Source organism: Molothrus ater, chromosome 16, assembly GCF_012460135.2.
Source record: "Molothrus ater isolate BHLD 08-10-18 breed brown headed cowbird chromosome 16, BPBGC_Mater_1.1, whole genome shotgun sequence".
NCBI classification, from domain to species: domain Eukaryota; kingdom Metazoa; phylum Chordata; class Aves; order Passeriformes; family Icteridae; genus Molothrus; species Molothrus ater.
This window is the reverse complement of record NC_050493.2, coordinates 7,447,609-7,466,056: the sequence shown is the minus strand read 5'-3', so window position 1 is coordinate 7,466,056 and position 18,448 is coordinate 7,447,609. Positions and strand designations below refer to the sequence as shown.

The following is an 18,448-nucleotide window of genomic DNA, read 5'->3' as shown; positions in this document are numbered from 1 at the left end:
AGCAGGTGGGATAGTCTCAATTTCTCTAAGCCTGTCTACGTTTGCCTTCCACTCACATTCATCACCATGTCCTGAAAGAGTCTTCCATCACATTCTTCCACAAATGGGAATTACAACCATCCAACATGAGATCTAGCATAGTCTCTTAATAGCTACCCTCAAGAGGGCCTTATACATCTTCTGCCAACACAACAAGAGTTCAAGTTTAAACCTTTTCCCATCATCTTTGCTATTTTTCATCCGGTTTTCTGTGAGCTGTGAGAAAGGCTGATATCCCTGAGTTAACAGCACAGTTTTCCTTATGTCTTGCCCTTACACCACCTACAAGTGGAACATTGTTGTTGGCCACTGTTCTTTAAACACGGGCCAGCAGTGCAGGGTACAAAATCAGCAATGCTGCTGCTGGTAATTGCTTGGCTAATGTGTGCTGTAAGTCTCCAAATACTGCAGCGCTGGTTTGCAACATGAATATTTTCCTGCTAATTGGAGCTGACACTGGCATGAAGACAAGCTCAATTAAGCAGCAGTTAAGAGTAACTACTGTTCTCTGTGCACATCAACTCGGATGCTCATATATGCATGCCCTTCTAAGTTGAATAACTTATCTCTGCTGCTTGAAAAACATTAAAACCAGTTGTTTTGTATAGAGGAAGATTATATATGAATTTTTAGCAGAAGAGATAATTATGCATAGCAAGAAAATAATTTACTAAGAAGTACGAGACTATCTTCAAAACTGCAGCTATGGCATGCTTGAAAACAGCCAGAAAATTTAAATCTCCAGTATACTTTAAACTCAGCTCCATTAAACTTTATAGTGTCATTATCACTGAGTTATGTCACACTGCAATTCTGCCAGTAAGTTTTCCCTATGTTCACTTTTTAAAAAAGTATACAAACCAACAAATTAATTATTATATACCTTAGTATACCAGGAATATCAATCCACTATGCACTTTAATAATATGAGTGATTAACACAGTAAGAGCTTAAGCAAAATACACTTGCCTTGACCATTGTCTTCTTGCAGGTATCTTGTGCTAGGCTTTTAGACTCCACAGTCCGAATATGTGTTAATATAATGCAAATCCTATTCCCTTTGTCTACACAAATCCTGGTATCTGCAGAGATCATTGAAATGAGCACCTCAAAGACACACAGCTCCAACAGACTGATAAGTCTAACCCACATAGTTCATAAAACTTCTTTTTGCATTAATTTCCAAATGAGACATGCTACTTATTTTGCTGCCTTTAAAAAAATAATCATGAAACAGTTAACATCCATTTTTGTAATACTCTCAAATACTCTCATAGGTGGCACCAATTAAATTATTAAAACAGGCATGAGAAACATGAATATTTAACTCATTTCTGATTGCAATTTACAGCATGAAAAAATCAGCGTAGCAGAAGCTGGGAATTGACTGAACCTCAGGCTTGCCTGTTCACACCCTCATGATGGCTCCGGAGAACAGCCAGGCCCAACCATCATCGCGCGGCACACCTCAGCGAGCATCGCTGCCGAGAACAGCCCCAGCCAAAGGCTGAGGCGCTGCAGCCGCATCGCTTTTGCTGAAAACCCGGCTGAATTCCTAACGCAATTACTCCTCACATGGCACATCTCCCCGAACAGGTTTGCCACGTGGGCACCAAAACACCCGGAGGCAGCAGGACGAGGTGGGAACGTGTGGGAACAGCCACCGGGACGGGGGAAGGTGCTGGAGCCAGGTGAGGCGTCCCACAGCGGCTGCTCCAGCGCCCCTCACGGCGGGACCGAACTCTCCCAGCTCCCGGCGAGCTGCCCGCCAGCCTGGGACGGTGGCACTGGGGACACCCACGGAGCGACTGCTGGCACCGAGGCCGAGCAGCCTCTGCACGCCTCTACAGCGGCACGGAGACCGCAGATACCCTCATTTTCCATCCTCCATTCCAAAAAGCTCCAGGCTGCATGTCCTAAACCAACACAAACCTCTAGGACGGACACTCCTAGGGTGCCCGGACTGAGCGGCTGAGGTAGGGCCGGGGTGAAGGGCAGGACAGCAAGGGGTATGCGATAGGACACCCGAGAGGCATCAGGCACCGCCGCAAGCACCAGCGGCCTTTGCAGCCCGGCCCGAGAGCCGCACGCCCACGGCCGCGCTGCGCCGCCACAGGCGGGCCCTGCCCGGCCCCCGCGGGGAGGAGACAGCGGCGGGAGAGCGGCGCTCCCCCAGCCCAGCAGGCCCGGCAGCCGGGGACGAGCGGCCGAGCGGGGCCGGGCCCGGCGGGCGGCAGCCGCAGGTGAGGGGGACATTGCCGGGGCCGGCGCCGCCCCGCCCCGCCAGCCCGGGCTCCGGCACTGCCCGGCTGGGCGGGAGGGCCGCGGCCCGGCAGCGCCGCGGGAGCGGGGCCGTGTCCCCCATTACCTGCGGGGGGCACACGCCGGGGAGCCGCTGTCGGCCCGGGACGCTGGTTCGTGGGGGTGGCTGTGGCGGTGACCGGGGGGTGATCGCTGTGCCCCGGCCGCCGGTGCTGGGTGCCGGTGCAGGCCGCGGGCGGTGGCCGAGGTAACGCCCGGGCTCGGGTGCGCCCCGCGGGCAGCTCCTGCCCCGCGCTGCCGGGGCTCACCCGCTGTGTGTGAGTGTGCCCGGGAGGGCCCGTGTGGGTGCGGGGGGCACGGCAGGGACACCGGCACCCTGGCTGCTCGGGGTAGCAAACAGCAAAATGCACCCTCGAAGCTGCCCCTTGTAAGGGTCCCCCTGCAACAACAGCTGGAAATTTTCAGGGAGATTACTGAGCTGAGGTTTCCCTGAAATTGACACAATTCAGTATGTGCAGAGCATCTGGAAGCATACGCCGAGTTTTGAAGCTGTGTGGGGTATGCTCTCGATGCTGAGCACAAGGACACTCACAGAAATAAGTGTCAATTAGTGTGTTACTGGTTTCCAGAACCCATAGCAACAAATTGTCCGTGCAGGTGGTTAGAAGTGATGTTTTTACTGCTAAGTGAATACCCTGATGGGTAAGCACGGGGTTAATGTTATAAAGGGAGAAGAGTCACCTGTATCTTGCTACTTGGCTGTGGGAGTTTCAGAAGAGCTTGCAGGGACAAGCCCTCTACATTAGATGTGCTTTTGTAAAAGTAATGATTTAGACTGTGTATCACTTCAGCTGAAACTTGCATTCTCTCTTTAGCACAAAGGGAAACATTTTCAAAAAGCATCTCTATGAGCCTGTTACTAATTGTGCCTTAACTTTAAGGGAAGTTGGATGGCAGAGTGAGAACTGGCTGTTCAGAAGAGGTCGTGGCTGAGGATTAATAATATGTCTAAAGAAATGCAGGAACTACAGAAGCAATGGCACTCCGTGATGCAGACCATCCACAGCAACGCGAATGTGGGTCTGAACTGTAATTTTATGTGTTTATAAAGCTCTCCTTTTGTAACTATCAGGCATATCACACCCTGGTTTATTTAAATGCACTCCCTATTTTTTAAGTGAACACTGTAAGGCCTATGGGAGGGCCTGTCCTCCCACACCTTCAGTCAAGAAAGAGGGAAGCCTGTTTTGCATTTTTGTGTTTTATTGGCATAACCCTTTGAGATAGTAGAGCATGCTTTTGAAACAGAGGCAAGAAGTGCTCCTTATTCCAGCTGCAGACTGACAAAAGTTCTGTCCTACCTGTGGTTCAGTACAGCAGCAGTAATCTGTGAAAGGTATCTGTGACACGAGATTAAAAAAAAGTCTAAAACATTTTTCTTTCATCTGCAGGTTGTTGCCTTTATGAATTCTCGTGTTGGCCAATATTTAGATGACCATCCTTTTGTTGCCTTATCACTCCTGATGTTTATTGCAGTGTCAGCTATTCCTGTTGGATTTTTCCTGGTTTTTGTTGTTACAACAGCTGTAATGGCCTGTATTGGTGTAATAGTCATGGAAGGTACTGTATGTATTCATGGATGTACTTACCTATTCCCTCTTAATGCATGTTATCTTTTTCCTTTTTAATTTTTCCTTCTGGAAGCCTGAGTCCTGGCAATTGAGGATTTCTGTGTGTAGTCCTCAAATCTCATCAGTAGTAAAACTCTTTAATACAAGAATAGTAATCTAATTAAGTGTAGTCTATACAGGGGAAATCCTATTTTCCTATTTCCTTTCTAATCCCAGCCACCAGGATATGCCTAAGCCAGTTACCTTGAGCATGCACAGCTTTTAAGAAGGCTACCCAGATGAGTGAGGAAGATGGCTTTCCCAAATTGTTTAAAATTGGGGTTATGGTAGAATGTCAGCTCTTCTATTTGTACATAGACTTAAGTAACAGAGTGCTGTTTTGTTAGGTGTTGTGATAGCCATAGGGGGCATAGCCCTCCTGTGTGTGCTGTGTGGCCTGGGAGCCCTGTCCCTGGGAGTTTCTGGAGTGCTGAGTGTTTCTTACGTTGCACTTTCAACTCTGGTCAACTACTGGTGTGCATCAAGGTGAGTATGGATGGCTTGATCCATGCTTGGATTTCAAACTGTAACTGTGCTATTGCATTCATTGCCTTTTTTTTTTTTTCCCCTAAATGAGCCACTGTTGCTTAGTCTACTAATGTTTCTTGAATGCTTTGAATCTTGGGCTACCCTCATGGCTTAAAATGCAGCTGTCTGGTCATTGATAGGTATTCAAATGAGCTTTAATTCATGCCCTTTTCCCTTTTTGGGACAGAGGAAACACAATTGCTCTTTAAATGTGAACATGCTAACACAACATGACAGCAGGCAGTAAAATACATCTTTATCTCACTCTAATGTGTTGCTTTAAACATCACTAAAACCTACTATCAAGTTGAATTTTGTGTAGGAGATGAACTCTTACAGTTTTTCCTGCAGGAAGACCCAGCTATCTCTGCTACCTGCATTTGTAAAGTAAAGGAACAAAATGCATTGTAGATTTGGGATAGGCAGAGGAGTACTTAAAAAGGACAGCGTGGTCAAAATAAAAAGAACAGGCTTTGTAGGATACTGCACTGTGTAAGTTGCCAGTTGTGCCTGTCAGGACTTTGGAGGCCTGTTTCAGTCAGCACTGCCTCATCCAGGCAGCTGAGAGCAGGAGGCAGCAGGCTGTGCTAGAGTGGCACCTGTGGCCCCCTGAAATACGTGCCAGGCCGAGAGCCACGGTAATCACTGTGCCATAGGGAAGAGCAAGAAGAAAAAGCACAGCTGCTCTCTGCTAGGCTTCCTCAGTTAGCTCCTTCAGCACAGCTGTGTTTGCACAGCTCTTGAGGACACACAAAGCTGCCTGAGGTGGCAGCAGAGTGACAAAAGCATGGTGCAAAGCCCAGTTCAGGGCATGCTGCCACATCCACAGCACTGCCCACCAGCTCCAGAAGACTTCTGTTTTCCATAGCATATCCAAATGCTCAATCCATCCTACACACCAGCCCCATTTAACTACAGCTTTGATGTTAAAACAGATCACACCATCTATTTTTTTGTTCCTCTGTCTTTTGAGAGAAGCTTAGACCAGCAGCAGATATAAACCTGTCTGGGACATTTCAAAAAGCTCTGCTTTTCTGAGCAAAAAATTAAAAGATAATCTTAGGGAGGAACAGACAATAAAACCATTCTTTTCTCATGTCCACAGGGCTCAGATGAGGAAGCAAGATGCTAATGGAAGTTTACCCCAGAAGCAGCCTGGCTTGGATCTTTCTGCCAATACTGCAAAGAGTGAATAGGTAGATTTCTCCCCACTTCATAGGCACTTAGCTGTACAATCCCAGCATTTGCTATGTAATTGTTTACTCATTAAGCATTCAATCATTGTCTACTCCTGGAAACTGAGAAAAATCAATATACATCTTACACTGGCACTGTAAAAGGGATCTTAAGAATAATTAAGAAGCAGCAGTGCTGTGGTAAGAGTATGTGCGTGATGGAGTGTTCCACAGAGTTTGGTAAAGGGATGTAATAATAGTTGGTACTGTTAAGTCAATGGCAAGGTGAACAGAAAGGGGAGAGAGATATTTGGTTTCTCAGATACTGGAATTCTGAATGTACTCCCTTTAGTACATAGCAGTGGTCATTTTGATACAAAAGTAGCACAGTTCAGAACAGTAGAAATGCATTTTGAACGTGGAAAAATATTTGTAAGCCTTAACAACCTTTGTTAAAATAGAATGAGTACAACAATGCTTTATGTTCATTATAAAGGGAAAAGTGGGTTTGTCATATGTCATGGTCTAAGCTTTTTTCTCCCTTTAGATGTTGTGTTATTCCAAAGGGATATTTTACTTATTCTCATTGCCTCATCATATCAGGGGTATGCTTAGGTCTTGTTTAGGTATTTAAATTGCCTGGTTTGCTTCTCAGTTGTAACTTTTTGTATGTTATTTAAACTTTTTCATTTTTGCAAATGTTATTATATTTTTAAGCATAAAGTATTAACTATTTTAGTTTAATAAAGTGCTGTTTGTTTAACCAGATTGTCTTATTAGTCTGGTTTATTCTACAGTAAAAGCAGTTTTTTCACAACTTGTTTAAAGAAGGCTACAGTTGGAGCTAAGCTTTTCTCCTTGAATAAAGTATCTTGTATGGCCAACATTGCTAAGCCACAAACTGCAGATTACTCCCCTTCTCATGCCTGTAAAGGAAATGCAGATGTCTAAGGTCTAAATTAGTTGTATTTAGTTTTGCATGAACCAACCTGCTGCTTGACTAAAATATGGACACAGAGCCTACCTGAGCCATACTGTGCTTAACAAAGTAGTGGTGCTAATAGTTTCAGCTTTTAGGCTAAGCTGGCCCCACACATCAGCTGTGGAGTGAAATAATTCCCAGAAGATTTCTAGGAGCCCTTTCTTTTAATGGCACATTAATTCAGCAAACAGCACAAAGCCACAGAGCCAGCCTGCCCTCAGGCAAGGCTGCCTGCAAGAGCTTCCAGGAGGCATCTCCAAAGACAGAGCAATAAAGCCCTTACACCTGCCTGAAGTTACAACACAAAATCTTTATAGCACAGCTCATACATGAATACACAGCTGCATCCTTCCCCTCACTTTCCTTTATGTCCTCATCTTCTGAAGGGAAGAGACATTACTTAATAAAATCAGCAGACACTAAAATAAGTTAATCCAGTCCCACTCAGAGTCTGACCCAACATGAACCATTTCCCTCTGCATTTTAAATGTATTTTGCTTTATATAATTCCTTCTGTCCTCAGCACTTAGCAGGAACTAAAACTGTGAATTCTCAGTTAGCTGCAGGTACACTTGGAACAGTTCTGCTCCTGCTGCCCTGACCTTTGCATGCTTATCAGCCTGTCATTTCAAGGCTTCTCGCTGTGTCCTTGCACCAAGAGCTGCTTTTTCTGCAGTGCCATCACCAGAGTAAGGATTTCAATCGAGAGATGCTGAAGAAGAAACTAGGTCAGCATAGAGTAGGTGTTTTACTGGAGACAGTAAGGCATCCCTTAAAAGGAGGGCAGGGGTTGTTTTCTTTGAATTATTAAAGACTGCAGTAGAGATAAGAAGTCCTTAGCAAGACAGGATCCTGCCAAGTCCCCTTTTTCTCAGTTGCTCTCAGCTTTCTGCAGAACACCACCAACCCCACAAGAATCTGGCAGGAGACTCCCACCCCATGGCCCCATTCCCAAGCAGCTCCTCAGCCTACTCAGCTCTCACAGATCTGGTTCCCTGCCCCTTACTTTAGGCATACACATGCCTTAAGAGGCAGCCACTCTCGTGGCCCTACAGCCTGGGGGACCCCAAATACCCCACATCTAAGGAAATTTGGGGCAACCAACTGTGGTATGTCTCCTGAAGCAGCTGCTTGAGCTCAGGCTGCAGAGTCAATGCTGCCTCCACCTGCAGCAGGTTCCTTGAGTAATTCCTCTGCCTTCTCATGCAGCACCATCATCCCCACCTCACCCTGCCCTGTGTTGGAAGAGAGGGACCTCTGCCTGAATGCAGGAAAGGAATAATTTCTTTACTTGTAAGATGAGCTTAAACTTTCCAGATAACACACTTCAACAGGGAAGAGAGAGGTAGCAGCACACACAGAGGAAGAGGGAAAGAATGCATGTGGCTGGGCTCTAGGGTAAATTATGTGCAAAATAAGGAACACAATCCTGTGTTTTCCTTGATTTAAATTAAGATTCTTCATCCAAAGCACCCCTGCAATGTCCCTAAAGAGCATTAAATGAGCCACCCTGAGAGAGAGAACTATGGTTAACCCTCCCAGAAACCAGGGACAGGTCTCCTCTCACATGCCACATCTGAAGTCTTACCCTAAGCAAACAATATCAGCCAGGGGCAGAAACCAGGCAAGGACAACCTTCTCTTTGACCTACATGGCTGTCACCACGTGCAAGCTCTTTGTCTCACCTCCTCAGGCAGTAAAAATAGCACAAAATACAGAAGTCAAAGAGCAAAAGTTAAGCTCTTGCTGCTTCCCATTCAGAAGGTAGCTGAGTTATTTTAAATACCTTCAACTAGTGCAAGTCTGCAGATTTACATATGTAAGATATAGAAAAAATATTTTCACTTATTGGGATGTTAACTAACACATTTACATGTCACTGTAACATTATTTAGTAAACTCCAACCACCCTAGAGCAAAGGTTCAAACTCCATCAACAAGAAACAAAGAAACTTCTCTACCTGAACACACACAAAGATCTTTTCCCCACACTTCAGAACAAGAAGGATGGAGAGAGGGAATATTAAGATCAGCCCTATTAGGGTCAAAAGAGCTAAAAGCCCATACAGTGAAGTACAGCATACAGTTAAGTACATAAACCCTCTTTATCAAGGACCACTTACCTGGCTTTTGCAGAAATACTTCATATTCCAGCCAAGTGCTAAGTCAACAAGACTTAAGTATAGCAGGTTGTTTGCTGGACAGTAGCTTAAGTAATCCTTTCAACCCTGACTTCTATCAGGCCAATGACAGAAACTGACTTTTAATTAAGTGGCTCCAATGTGAGATTCATAGTTCCATTGTTTTTATATCATTATAATTTTGATTAAATACTAACAATGTCTAATGATCACATTCATCATGGTCTCTACTCCATGCTCTCTTTGAATGAGATACACATTAATACTTAGAAAATGCAGCCTGAAGTCTATTGCATTAATAATAGTTCACTAATAATGCCTAAGTGAAGTAGGGGCTGTGGCAGACAAGCCCACAGCCTGTGCTGTTTATGCACAGCATGCTGGACAAGTGTCAGGGTCTGGCCACTGACTTGATCTGAAACCCTGCACACTCAGAGCACAGAGCTGGACTTGTGATGATCACTCTCCCTGCTCACACAAAATTGCCAGACAACGTTTAACCTAAGGCTGTTACACTCCTACTACAGCAAAGCACTTTCACTCTGTCACATGCAATTATATTCTATGCCTCATTTCCTTGACTATGCAAGGCAACATGTACAAAATAAAAACCACATGAAAAACTGCCTCAACCTCAGGTGGGCAGTGTTACAGCTACAGACAGTGCTGCAGTATTGCAGACAAGACAGCTTTAGCTGTACTCACACTTTTCCTCCCCCAGTCTGAGGGAAGAAATTTTGTCACCCCCAAATTACACGCTCCTGGTGCCCCTATTAAGTGGCCAAAGGAACTTTCAGCCATCAGAAGACCAGCTCTGGCAGTAGGAAGTCTGTTCCACTTTAGTTCTTCCTAGTGTCCTTCTGGGCTGCTATATACAGTAAAGCCTCCCTTGTCTATCTCCTTTGAAGACCTTCTGTGATGATCTGATTCCCATAAGGACAAAGAGGTTTGTTTTGGGGGTTTTTTTTAACAGTAAAGTTTTAACACAAGTTCTGGGAGTTGCTAAATAATTTCAATAAAGCCAGGTTTTACTTTCCAGTTACAGTGCAGGGCTCATGTTTACAAGAGCAGCTGGAGAAGCTACTCATCCTGCAGATACTGGCACAACGTGGAATTTTAAAACGCCAATTAAATGAAATCACAATTGTGAAAAATGATAAGCAATTCAAGAAAGGAAACTGGCTGCAAAGTTCAACAGGAATTTAACATAGCAGTCTGTTTCAGAACAAAGATGCTCAGGAAATTAAGTATTATAGCAATTGTTAAGGACAAATCTACAATAAGGAAGTATTCAGAGGATGAGCAGTGTTGATTGCATAACTAGATGCAGGAGCGGGAATACATGACAGACACAATTCACCAAGTGACTACTCCAAGTTTATTTGGAAATGCACACTAATGTACCACATTTACCATGTATGCTCTTCTCTTTAGGCATTTAAGAAAAGCCAAAAATAGCAGCATTGTGGCCAGAGAGAGAACACCAACAGCAATCACTGCAATGCCAGCCCACGCCTCCTTGCTCAGGAGAGAGCTCCCTGCAAAGCAAGGGGAAAGGCAGTTTGCTTGTGGAGACAGAGCCTCAATAAGCCCGAGCAACACCCCCCCCAGCACCCCCTGGCTCAGTACCTTGGGCTGCAGACCACTCTTCTGGCACGAGGAGGACAGGGCCCCCCAGGCTCACCACAGCAGAGTTCACAGCTGCCACCCCACTTTCTACAACAGAAACATAGCACAGTTGAACCCCACAGTGCAGTGGATTATCTTGGATCAGTGCAACCTAAAATCCACCCAGACATTACCTCTCCTGCTTCTGGATGGCCTTGGGCATCTTGGGATGCACAACGGGGAGTCTGGGTGAAAACGGTGGCAGATCAGGACACTGCAGTGGAAGTATACCTGGGACAGAATGAGAAGAGTGAGACACCTCTTCATTTTGAAACAGCAACTGCTCCTACTACTGCTCCAAGTCCAATGTCACCTACCAGGCCAGGAAGGGCTTTATCACCAGAAACAAAAGCAAAAGTCTTCACTTCCAGCCTTTGGCGATAGTTAGCATAGCTAACACCACGTCCCACAGGGTGGAACACAGTCCTGTAGCTGTCTAGGTCATACTCACAGCTGCCAATAAATAAAAACCAAGTTAGAACATCAGGGTAGAGAAGATTTGGGTTATTGGTGTTGACTCCTTTAAGCAGCAGATTAAAGTTCAAGGCTGAGGTGCTACCTTCTTCCTACAAATTCCAGCATCCCAGGGCAGCACTTACAAGGCTCTCATACTAAAGACAGAGCAGGGGAGAAGAATTAGGGACTCCTCACACCCACTGCAAGAGGTACTTTCAATTTGTGTGGTGGGGCACTCACCCATCTACAACAATGTCCCACTGGGGCAGTGATCTTGGCTCTTGGGAGGCTGTTGCCCAGCAGTCATCCAGCACCAGGTGCAGGTTGGGGTCATTGCGGTTCAGGACCTGAACTTCCAGGAAGATGGGCTGGCGCAGGTACCTCACTATGGGATACTGATCCTCACGGTAGGGCTGCCTGTACGAGTCCTCTGCAAGAGCCAAAGTCATTTATCTTTAACTCAGGGTGGAAAGAGGGTCTCAAGCTGTTCAACTGCAGCTGGTTGAACAACTCTGTCCAAGGGCCACATATTTGGGGTATCTGCTTCAAGCAGCATGGATGAGCAGGAAGGAAGCACACCAGGACAGAAGTCTACATACCAGAAGAGTTCACTCATCCACCCTCCCCTCCACAAGCTCCAGATACCTCCCAGCCAACTGAGCCCAGAGCCAGCTTTACCTGGGTAGCTTAGAAGAACTAAGGAGAGGGAGCCTTGATTCACTGAAGAAGGTGGAGGAGAAAGGTTGTCTACTTTTACAGTGAGGGAGGCATCACCATTGCTGAAGGAGCACATGACTGTTAACCTGTAACAGGGAAGGAGCAGGTAAGTCATATTGTTGTGTGGGTAATACAGTGCTGGACAGGCTAAAGATGTTTCCAGACACACCTGAGTTCACTGTCCCTTGAGATCCTGCCCAGGGGAAGGTCTGTCCATGATGACCTCACCTCATTCTCATAATGAATCTGCTCCCCATCAAACTGCAGGTAAATGACAGCATTAACAAGGGCATTGCCAGTGCCTGAATCCCATCCCTACCAGCCCTGGCCACACACTCACCCAGTGCCTGGTCCCACACCCGTTCAGGGGGACATGAAACCGAACCCTGTCATTCAAAGGTGACCTGTAGGCTGGCCTGCACACAGGATCCCTGAGCCTGAGTGTATCCAAATCCAGCAGTGGTGTGGTACTCTCAGCCAGGATTTCAAAATCCATGTAACCATCCTGGGTGCACATAGCAGCTGTAACAGAGGTTCACATAAGTTGTCATGTGAGTTTGACAGCTCTGTCTGCCAGGAGGTGTTGGTGGGGTGAACTAATCCAACACTAAGCGTAACACAATGAGCCATGCTGAGGGAGCTGCAGGAGTCAGTCTCCTACCTATTGGTGTGTGCTTCTCACAGGGGCACTCAGGCTGCATCACCATTGCCACAGTCTCCCCATGGAAGTGAAAAGCCAGTTTCAAAGAGGACATGTAGTACTGAAGTCCTGAGCAGCTCTCCCCACGTATCTGAAGGACAAGAGATATTCTCTTGGAGTGTGACAAGAGCTCTTTTTAAACTCATGCACCTGTTGGAGCTGATTAACAAATAAGCCAAGCCTGAAGAGCACTCTGGCCACAGGGGAAGCTCATTTGCATTGCTCCAGGCATGCCAAATACCCACCCCCTCCAAGAGGAATATTTTCACCTCCATCTGTTTTTGCCAAAAGACTCCAGGAAACCCAAGTTACCTTGCATGATGCTTATCTATTACAGAGTCAGTTTGCATTCATCTTAGTCACACCTGCCCTCAGCCAGCCACAGGGCATGACTGACTCAACAGATGCTTAGCCAAGGTCAAAGCTACTGTGCCTCTGAGCCTCAAAACACCAAGGAGGTGTGATCACACCAACACCTGTGACTCAAGGATCAGAACTCACCCTGGACTTCAGGATTCCCTTGCTAATATACAGCCTGATCCCTCTCTGTGTGTCCAGAGTGATTCCATTTTCCTGAAGCTGATCCATGGGGATGGTCTTATTCTCTACATCCACATCCATAAGGATCCCTGGAAAGGCTGGGATGGCAATAGTCATGTGTGTTGCATTACAGATTGCTGGACCTGCAACAACGTCTTGGATAAATATAAGATCACTTTCCCTGGAGAAAAAGGGGGTTAAGTTCTGGCTTTTTCCATGCATTACCTGGAGCACAAAGCAGTCTTGACTCCACTGTCAGTCTATGCTCAGGAGGGCCGTACATGAGCTTGAGTGCCACAGTATAGAGCATCTTATCATTGAGCTGACAAAGAAGATGGAGCTCTGTTAGACAGTGCTCAGCTCTGATCCATCACAGGACCATCCCCAGAGGGCCACATACTGCATCAGGTTCAGGTCTGCAGCAGCAGCTTCTTCCCACCTCACCCTTTCTAAAAACAGCTGCTGGTCATGAGACTGCCAGTCAGATATTCCCAGGACTGGCTGCAACTGGAATTCTGTTTCTGGAGATTCCCACTCACTGTGCTGCTGTCTGAGGGGCACACAGTGCCTTCCCAGACCCTTGTGCCAGGCAGTTCAGTGACAGCTTTGCCCACACCAGCTCAGCCCAGCAGTGCATCAGTAACATCAGGTCTGGCCCTGGCCTGAAAATGCTTTCCCTGGGTCTACAGGAGGGAGACTGCTGCCCAAACAGGGGCTGGGTAACTCCTCAGTGCTCATCTTCCATTCACATACCTTGTAGGACACAACTCCAGTGGCAGCAAAGGCCACCTGAAAGATCAGGTTGTGGCCATCAACTAGAAAGTTATAGCCCTGCTGCATTGCTTGCCCCAGGCTTAGCTGATGTATTTTGGTTCCATCATCAACTGACAGATTCCAGGACATTGGAGTTGCTGGAAGCTGCAAAGCAGGAAATCAAAAGGCACAGAGGCATCAAGGCATTAGATTTTCACTCTGCAGGGCTGCCACCTCCCAGACTTTACACTCAAGCCTATATTGACAGGCCAGAACTGGGCTTCCCAACAAGATGCAAGTCCATCAGAGAGGTCCCTGCCCAAACTTGAAGCTATCAGGCTCAGCTTATCCCAAAACCCCAGGCACTCCCCCCCAGCTCTCTCCCCAAGGTGGAAGGTGGAAGGAACATACCTTATGCTCATCACTGAGACTTGAAATGAATCCTGAGAAGGTAACCTGAAACACATCATGAAAATTAGACTGCAGGAACTTGCAGGGTAGTAACCACACAGCAAAATCTTCACTACAGCTTCCCAAAGTAAACTGCCAGCATCAGCTTCCCCTGCAACAGGACTGGAGCCAGACTGGGTGCATCATCAATGACCATTTGCAAACCAGCTCTCCAAAGAGCCAGCAGCCAAGGCAAAGTGAACCTGCAGCCAAGAGAGCTCCTTGCAGCTCATTGGAGCTTTCCCCAGATCACAGACAACTCCAGGAGACAGCCACCCTGCTTTGCAAGCCTCAGAGCAGGAACCATAGCACTCCACCCCTCTACTTACTGCCATGAAGTCTTTGGTGCAGTTTGTAGCGCCAGCAAACACAGGAGCAGTGACTTCATCTACAGGAACTCTGTCACAGTGAGTGCTGTAGGTGATATTAGTCTCCTCTCCCATCGTGTCATTCACCATCAGCTTCAGCCAGAGCTGGTGCTGACCATGCTACAGACAAGAGACATTCATTAGAAAGAGGCTGCAGTACTCACTGCAGCATGAGGGCACCTGAAAGCCATCAGGCCTGAACTCTAACTCCAGAGCTGGTTTAGGTGTCTGTACCAGCCCAAGGACAAGGTGATCTTGTTTGAAAAGCCCAAAGGAAAAGGATGCCCTCTTTAGGAAAGCAGGGGGGCACAGGGTTAGGTTGAAGAGCAGAAGATACAAAGATAACTGCAGAAGTCAAGAAGAAAACTCCAAGGAGCAGCAGAATTTGGTGCCAGAGAGTCAGCTGTCCAAAAAAACTAAGCTAATAAACAGCAGAACAGAGTCCTGTGGTATTTCAAATACTTAAAAGTAACAGATACCAGTAAAGCATCTGGTTCTGGCCTCCCACTGACTATACTACCTCAACAGCTCTGATCAGCATATGGTGTTAATTGTCTGTCAATGCATATTTAAATAGATTAGTGCTCTGAAACTCTTGAACCTGGTCCATCTCCCTACAAGAAAACCTGTCAAGTAATTCAAGTCCTCTACAGGAGAACATAACATTTATGACAGGCTGAGGGATTTAATAGATAATTGAAAGAATAATAACTTCAGTAGCTTTGGGGTTGGTTTTCTTTTATGATTTTTGGCATGAAGTGTTCTTCTATAAAAGTTTTAGATTATCAGAAGTATAAGTATCCTCAGTCCCAAGCAAAGTTAGAAATAGAAACCCTATTAAACCCAGTCCTGTCCAGGGAAAATAAACATCTCCTAACTCCATCAAAGCAGCTTCCCAGGATGAAGACCCCTTTACCTGCAGGCTGGTGCAGTTGACAAACAGGACACTGAGTATCAGCCTCTCATAATCCACAGTGTGCTCACAGGACACGATCTCCTCTCCACTCACATCTAGGAGGGATGTGGAAGATTAGCCCTGCAGCAGGCAGGTGTCAGCAGAAGGGCCAGGGCAGCAGCAATACATACCAACAACACACACATGCCAGGAGTAGTTGCTAAGCTCTCTGGAAAACTCAACTTCCATCCCACGCTGATGGCAGGTCACATTCTCTGCAGAACAAAGGCCACCATGAGCTCCAGCAAACCCTCCTGGAGGCACGCACCCTGCAAGCCCCAGCCAGGCACCATTCAGAGCCCTTCCACGCCAAGGCAGAGGGGAAGCAGCTCCAAACAAGGCCCAAACCCACATCCCCGCCACAGCCAGCCCAGAGAGGGGACATTACCCAAGAGATCCTGGTCCCCCAGGCCATCAGCACAAGGGGCTAAGCACAGCAAAAATCCAAACAGGAGCAGCAACCTGCAAGGAAAAGAGACTCAAATGAGAGAGCAGCAAGGAAAGGAGCCAGCTCCTCTTGTACCCCAAACCACACTCACCACATCCTCGAGGTGCTCCAGCACTGCTGCTCAAACCCCATCTCTTCAGGGCACCACAAGCTTGGCCTGTGGCTGCCCAGGGAGGGTTTTATAGGCCCTGGGTCTGGCTCACTCAGGTGCCACCTCTCTGCTGCCCAGGGAACAGAGCACTTGCACCTGCTGCTCCTTGAGTGGGGCAGCTCACAGGAGACCTTAAAGTAATACTAAGCCTTTAATAGGGGTTGCTCTATTTTGAAGGCATCCTTTTCTTGCTCTGATAATGTATTCCCTTTATTCCCATGTTGGATATTTCATGGAAAATGCATGTCTGTTCTCGCAGTTATTTTTTAAATGGAGTTTTCTATGCCAGTGTGACAACATTTGAGATACCAATGAGCTCAATGTGGCTTTCCTTGGGACTGTTTGAAGCACTGGTGAAGATATCATGGGGAAGAGATCCCTGAAACTAAGGAAAATATTTTAACAAAGCAAAGAGCCTGAATGCCAGGTCAGGACTTCTATTTTTGAGCACTCACAGCAAAAACTGAAAAAGTCCCTGTGATACAACAGCTAATGTCACTGCTCCCAGCCCTGCTGTGGGCAGCTCTGCAAGGGATGCCCCTGGGCCCAGAGCAGAGCAGCAATCACATCAGCTGGGTGTCACACTGAGCCTGGCGTGGGTGACCCTCAGCCTGGTGTGGGTCAGGCTCAGCCTGGCTCTGGGAACTGGCTGCTCAAGAGGACATCCAGCAGCAGTGTGTCCTGGGGCACAGAAGTTTTGCCTCCCTAAGAAGTGAAGAAATAAACTCTTATTTTTGTTTTAAATGTTGTCATCCTCTCTGAATTGTGTAGCCACAATTACCCAGTGTGACTAATTTCATTCTTCTCTGAGCCCATTAGTTCCAGAGATCTCATTAGGCCAGCAGAGCCTTACTTGCCTCCCCTTGCATGGCCTTTACCATACCACATTTGGTGCTTTTAAAAGCTGCAATGAGGAAATGTTGTGCTGGCAAACACCTCATGCAAAACAGATGGCACAACAACATCACTGTGCAGGGTTATGCTCCAAGTTATCTACAGCATCCTAACTGGTGGTGCTGCAGCCTTTCAATCTAAATAGTTTGTTTAACTGGCAGTATTTTATTTGAGACAGTTCTCAAATAAATAGAGTATACCCATGTATACAGTGAAATCCAATAACAAATCAAAACTGCTGGTTAAATAATTCATTAGTTTACAACACCATGTAGCATCACAACAGAGTTTCTCATGGGCCTGGTAAGAAATTTCAATTGGAAGTGGAATGGTTCTGAAGTTCTTTTCACACACAGAAGAAAAGCTTCATTCTAACTATCCAGGGAGTTTTAAAAGTTCACAATTTTGAGCTTTAGTCTCAAAAGAATAATCTCCATTCAGGCTGGGAAATTTACCTCATTTGATGTTGAATCATTTATTCCATTTCAAGTTGAGGTTTTTGGATGGGACAACAATGAAAATGTACCAGGAGTTTAGAAACAGATGAAGATTTTGTTTGGTCTTTTCTTTTTTCTTCTTTTTTTTGTGATGCCCACTTTTATGACAGAAATAATAATAAAGCTGGAAAAGTCCTGAGGCTTCTCCCCAACTGACATGGGTTTTGCTTTACCTCTAATTAAAACTTGGAGCAACAGTTTCCCACTTAGCATTGTACCGGCTAGGTTTAAAATCAATATTTTCAGATGTTAATGGCAAAAAATCACTCTGAGATCAACACTTTGTGTGCTGCATTAATTAAGAGAAAAGCACATTAAGGTACTTCTGTAGTAAAAACTAAGGATCTTGAAAATTAAAAGGACCCTTCTGCCACCAAATCACTTTTCATGAGTGTATCATGTTTCCTCTCTCCTGCTAGGCACTGGTGGTATATGCAGTATGTGAATGGTGATCATTTTACCCCTGAAAAAAGGCCTAGTAAAAGACATAAAATTTAATGTCATCAATAAACAGCTGATCTTTTATATATATATATATACACATATATATATATATGTATATATATATACACACACGTACACATGTATTATCTATCTTTGTTCTGCAACAGCTAGTTTTTTTTGTAGCTGTAATTTTAGCTCTGTGCTGAGCCTGGTTAAATAGAAAACAGAATAAACGGCTGCATTTTTATTAGAAAAGTTTTAATGCAGTGCAGGGACCTGAGTGTAAAACTGTCTTCTAAAGTGGGGATGGACGCTGGCCTGGGTGGGCACAGCCCATTCTGACTGCCCTGGGAGGGCAGGACAGCACCAGGGACACCAGGGACAGTCTGGGTGACGTGAGGGACAAGCAGGGCTTTGCTTTACCCTGACCTGGAGCTCTTTATTCAAAGGTTCAAACCATGAGGGACAACCAGGGCTTTGCTTTACCCTGACCTGGAGCTCTTTATTCAAAGCTCCAAACCTGTCACTGGCTCTCCCTGTCCTCATGGGAAGTAAAAGGTTGGTACAAGTTCATTCCTGAAGAGCTCTTCAATGCCTGTCTGAGAAAATA

General features: G+C 46.1%; 2 protein-coding genes across 6 annotated transcripts; one reads left to right on the top strand and one right to left on the bottom strand.

The window, feature by feature from the left end:
* The first annotated feature begins 1,905 nt into the window (after positions 1-1,905).
* Positions 1,906-6,442, top strand: LDAF1 (lipid droplet assembly factor 1). Of its 5 annotated transcripts, none has more exons than XM_054516605.1 (5): positions 1,906-2,015; positions 3,248-3,377; positions 3,753-3,921; positions 4,319-4,457; positions 5,605-6,442. In XM_054516605.1, exons 2-5 carry the CDS (start codon positions 3,306-3,308, stop codon positions 5,693-5,695), a joined length of 471 nt encoding a protein of 156 aa, XP_054372580.1. In that variant the 5' UTR covers positions 1,906-2,015; positions 3,248-3,305; the 3' UTR covers positions 5,696-6,442. The 5 variants fall into 5 exon arrangements, with proteins under 5 accessions (XP_054372580.1, XP_036248606.1, XP_036248605.1 ...); XM_036392713.2 differs by having other exon boundaries at positions 1,927-2,015; positions 3,243-3,377; XM_036392712.2 differs by lacking the exon at positions 1,906-2,015 and adding an exon at positions 2,173-2,282 and having other exon boundaries at positions 3,243-3,377.
* A 3,750-nt stretch (positions 6,443-10,192) lies between these two features.
* On the bottom strand, positions 10,193-15,984 carry ZP2 (zona pellucida glycoprotein 2). The gene is made up of 18 exons (XM_036392489.1): positions 15,944-15,984; positions 15,793-15,866; positions 15,536-15,619; positions 15,366-15,460; positions 14,411-14,569; positions 14,043-14,087; positions 13,632-13,796; positions 13,104-13,200; positions 12,840-13,021; positions 12,300-12,429; positions 11,979-12,160; positions 11,808-11,899; positions 11,600-11,724; positions 11,162-11,351; positions 10,783-10,918; positions 10,600-10,696; positions 10,427-10,513; positions 10,193-10,335 (listed from the first exon to the last, which is right to left on the bottom strand). Exons 1-18 carry the CDS (start codon positions 15,982-15,984, stop codon positions 10,193-10,195), a joined length of 2,124 nt encoding a protein of 707 aa, XP_036248382.1.
* Between the last annotated feature and the right edge of the window lie 2,464 nt (positions 15,985-18,448).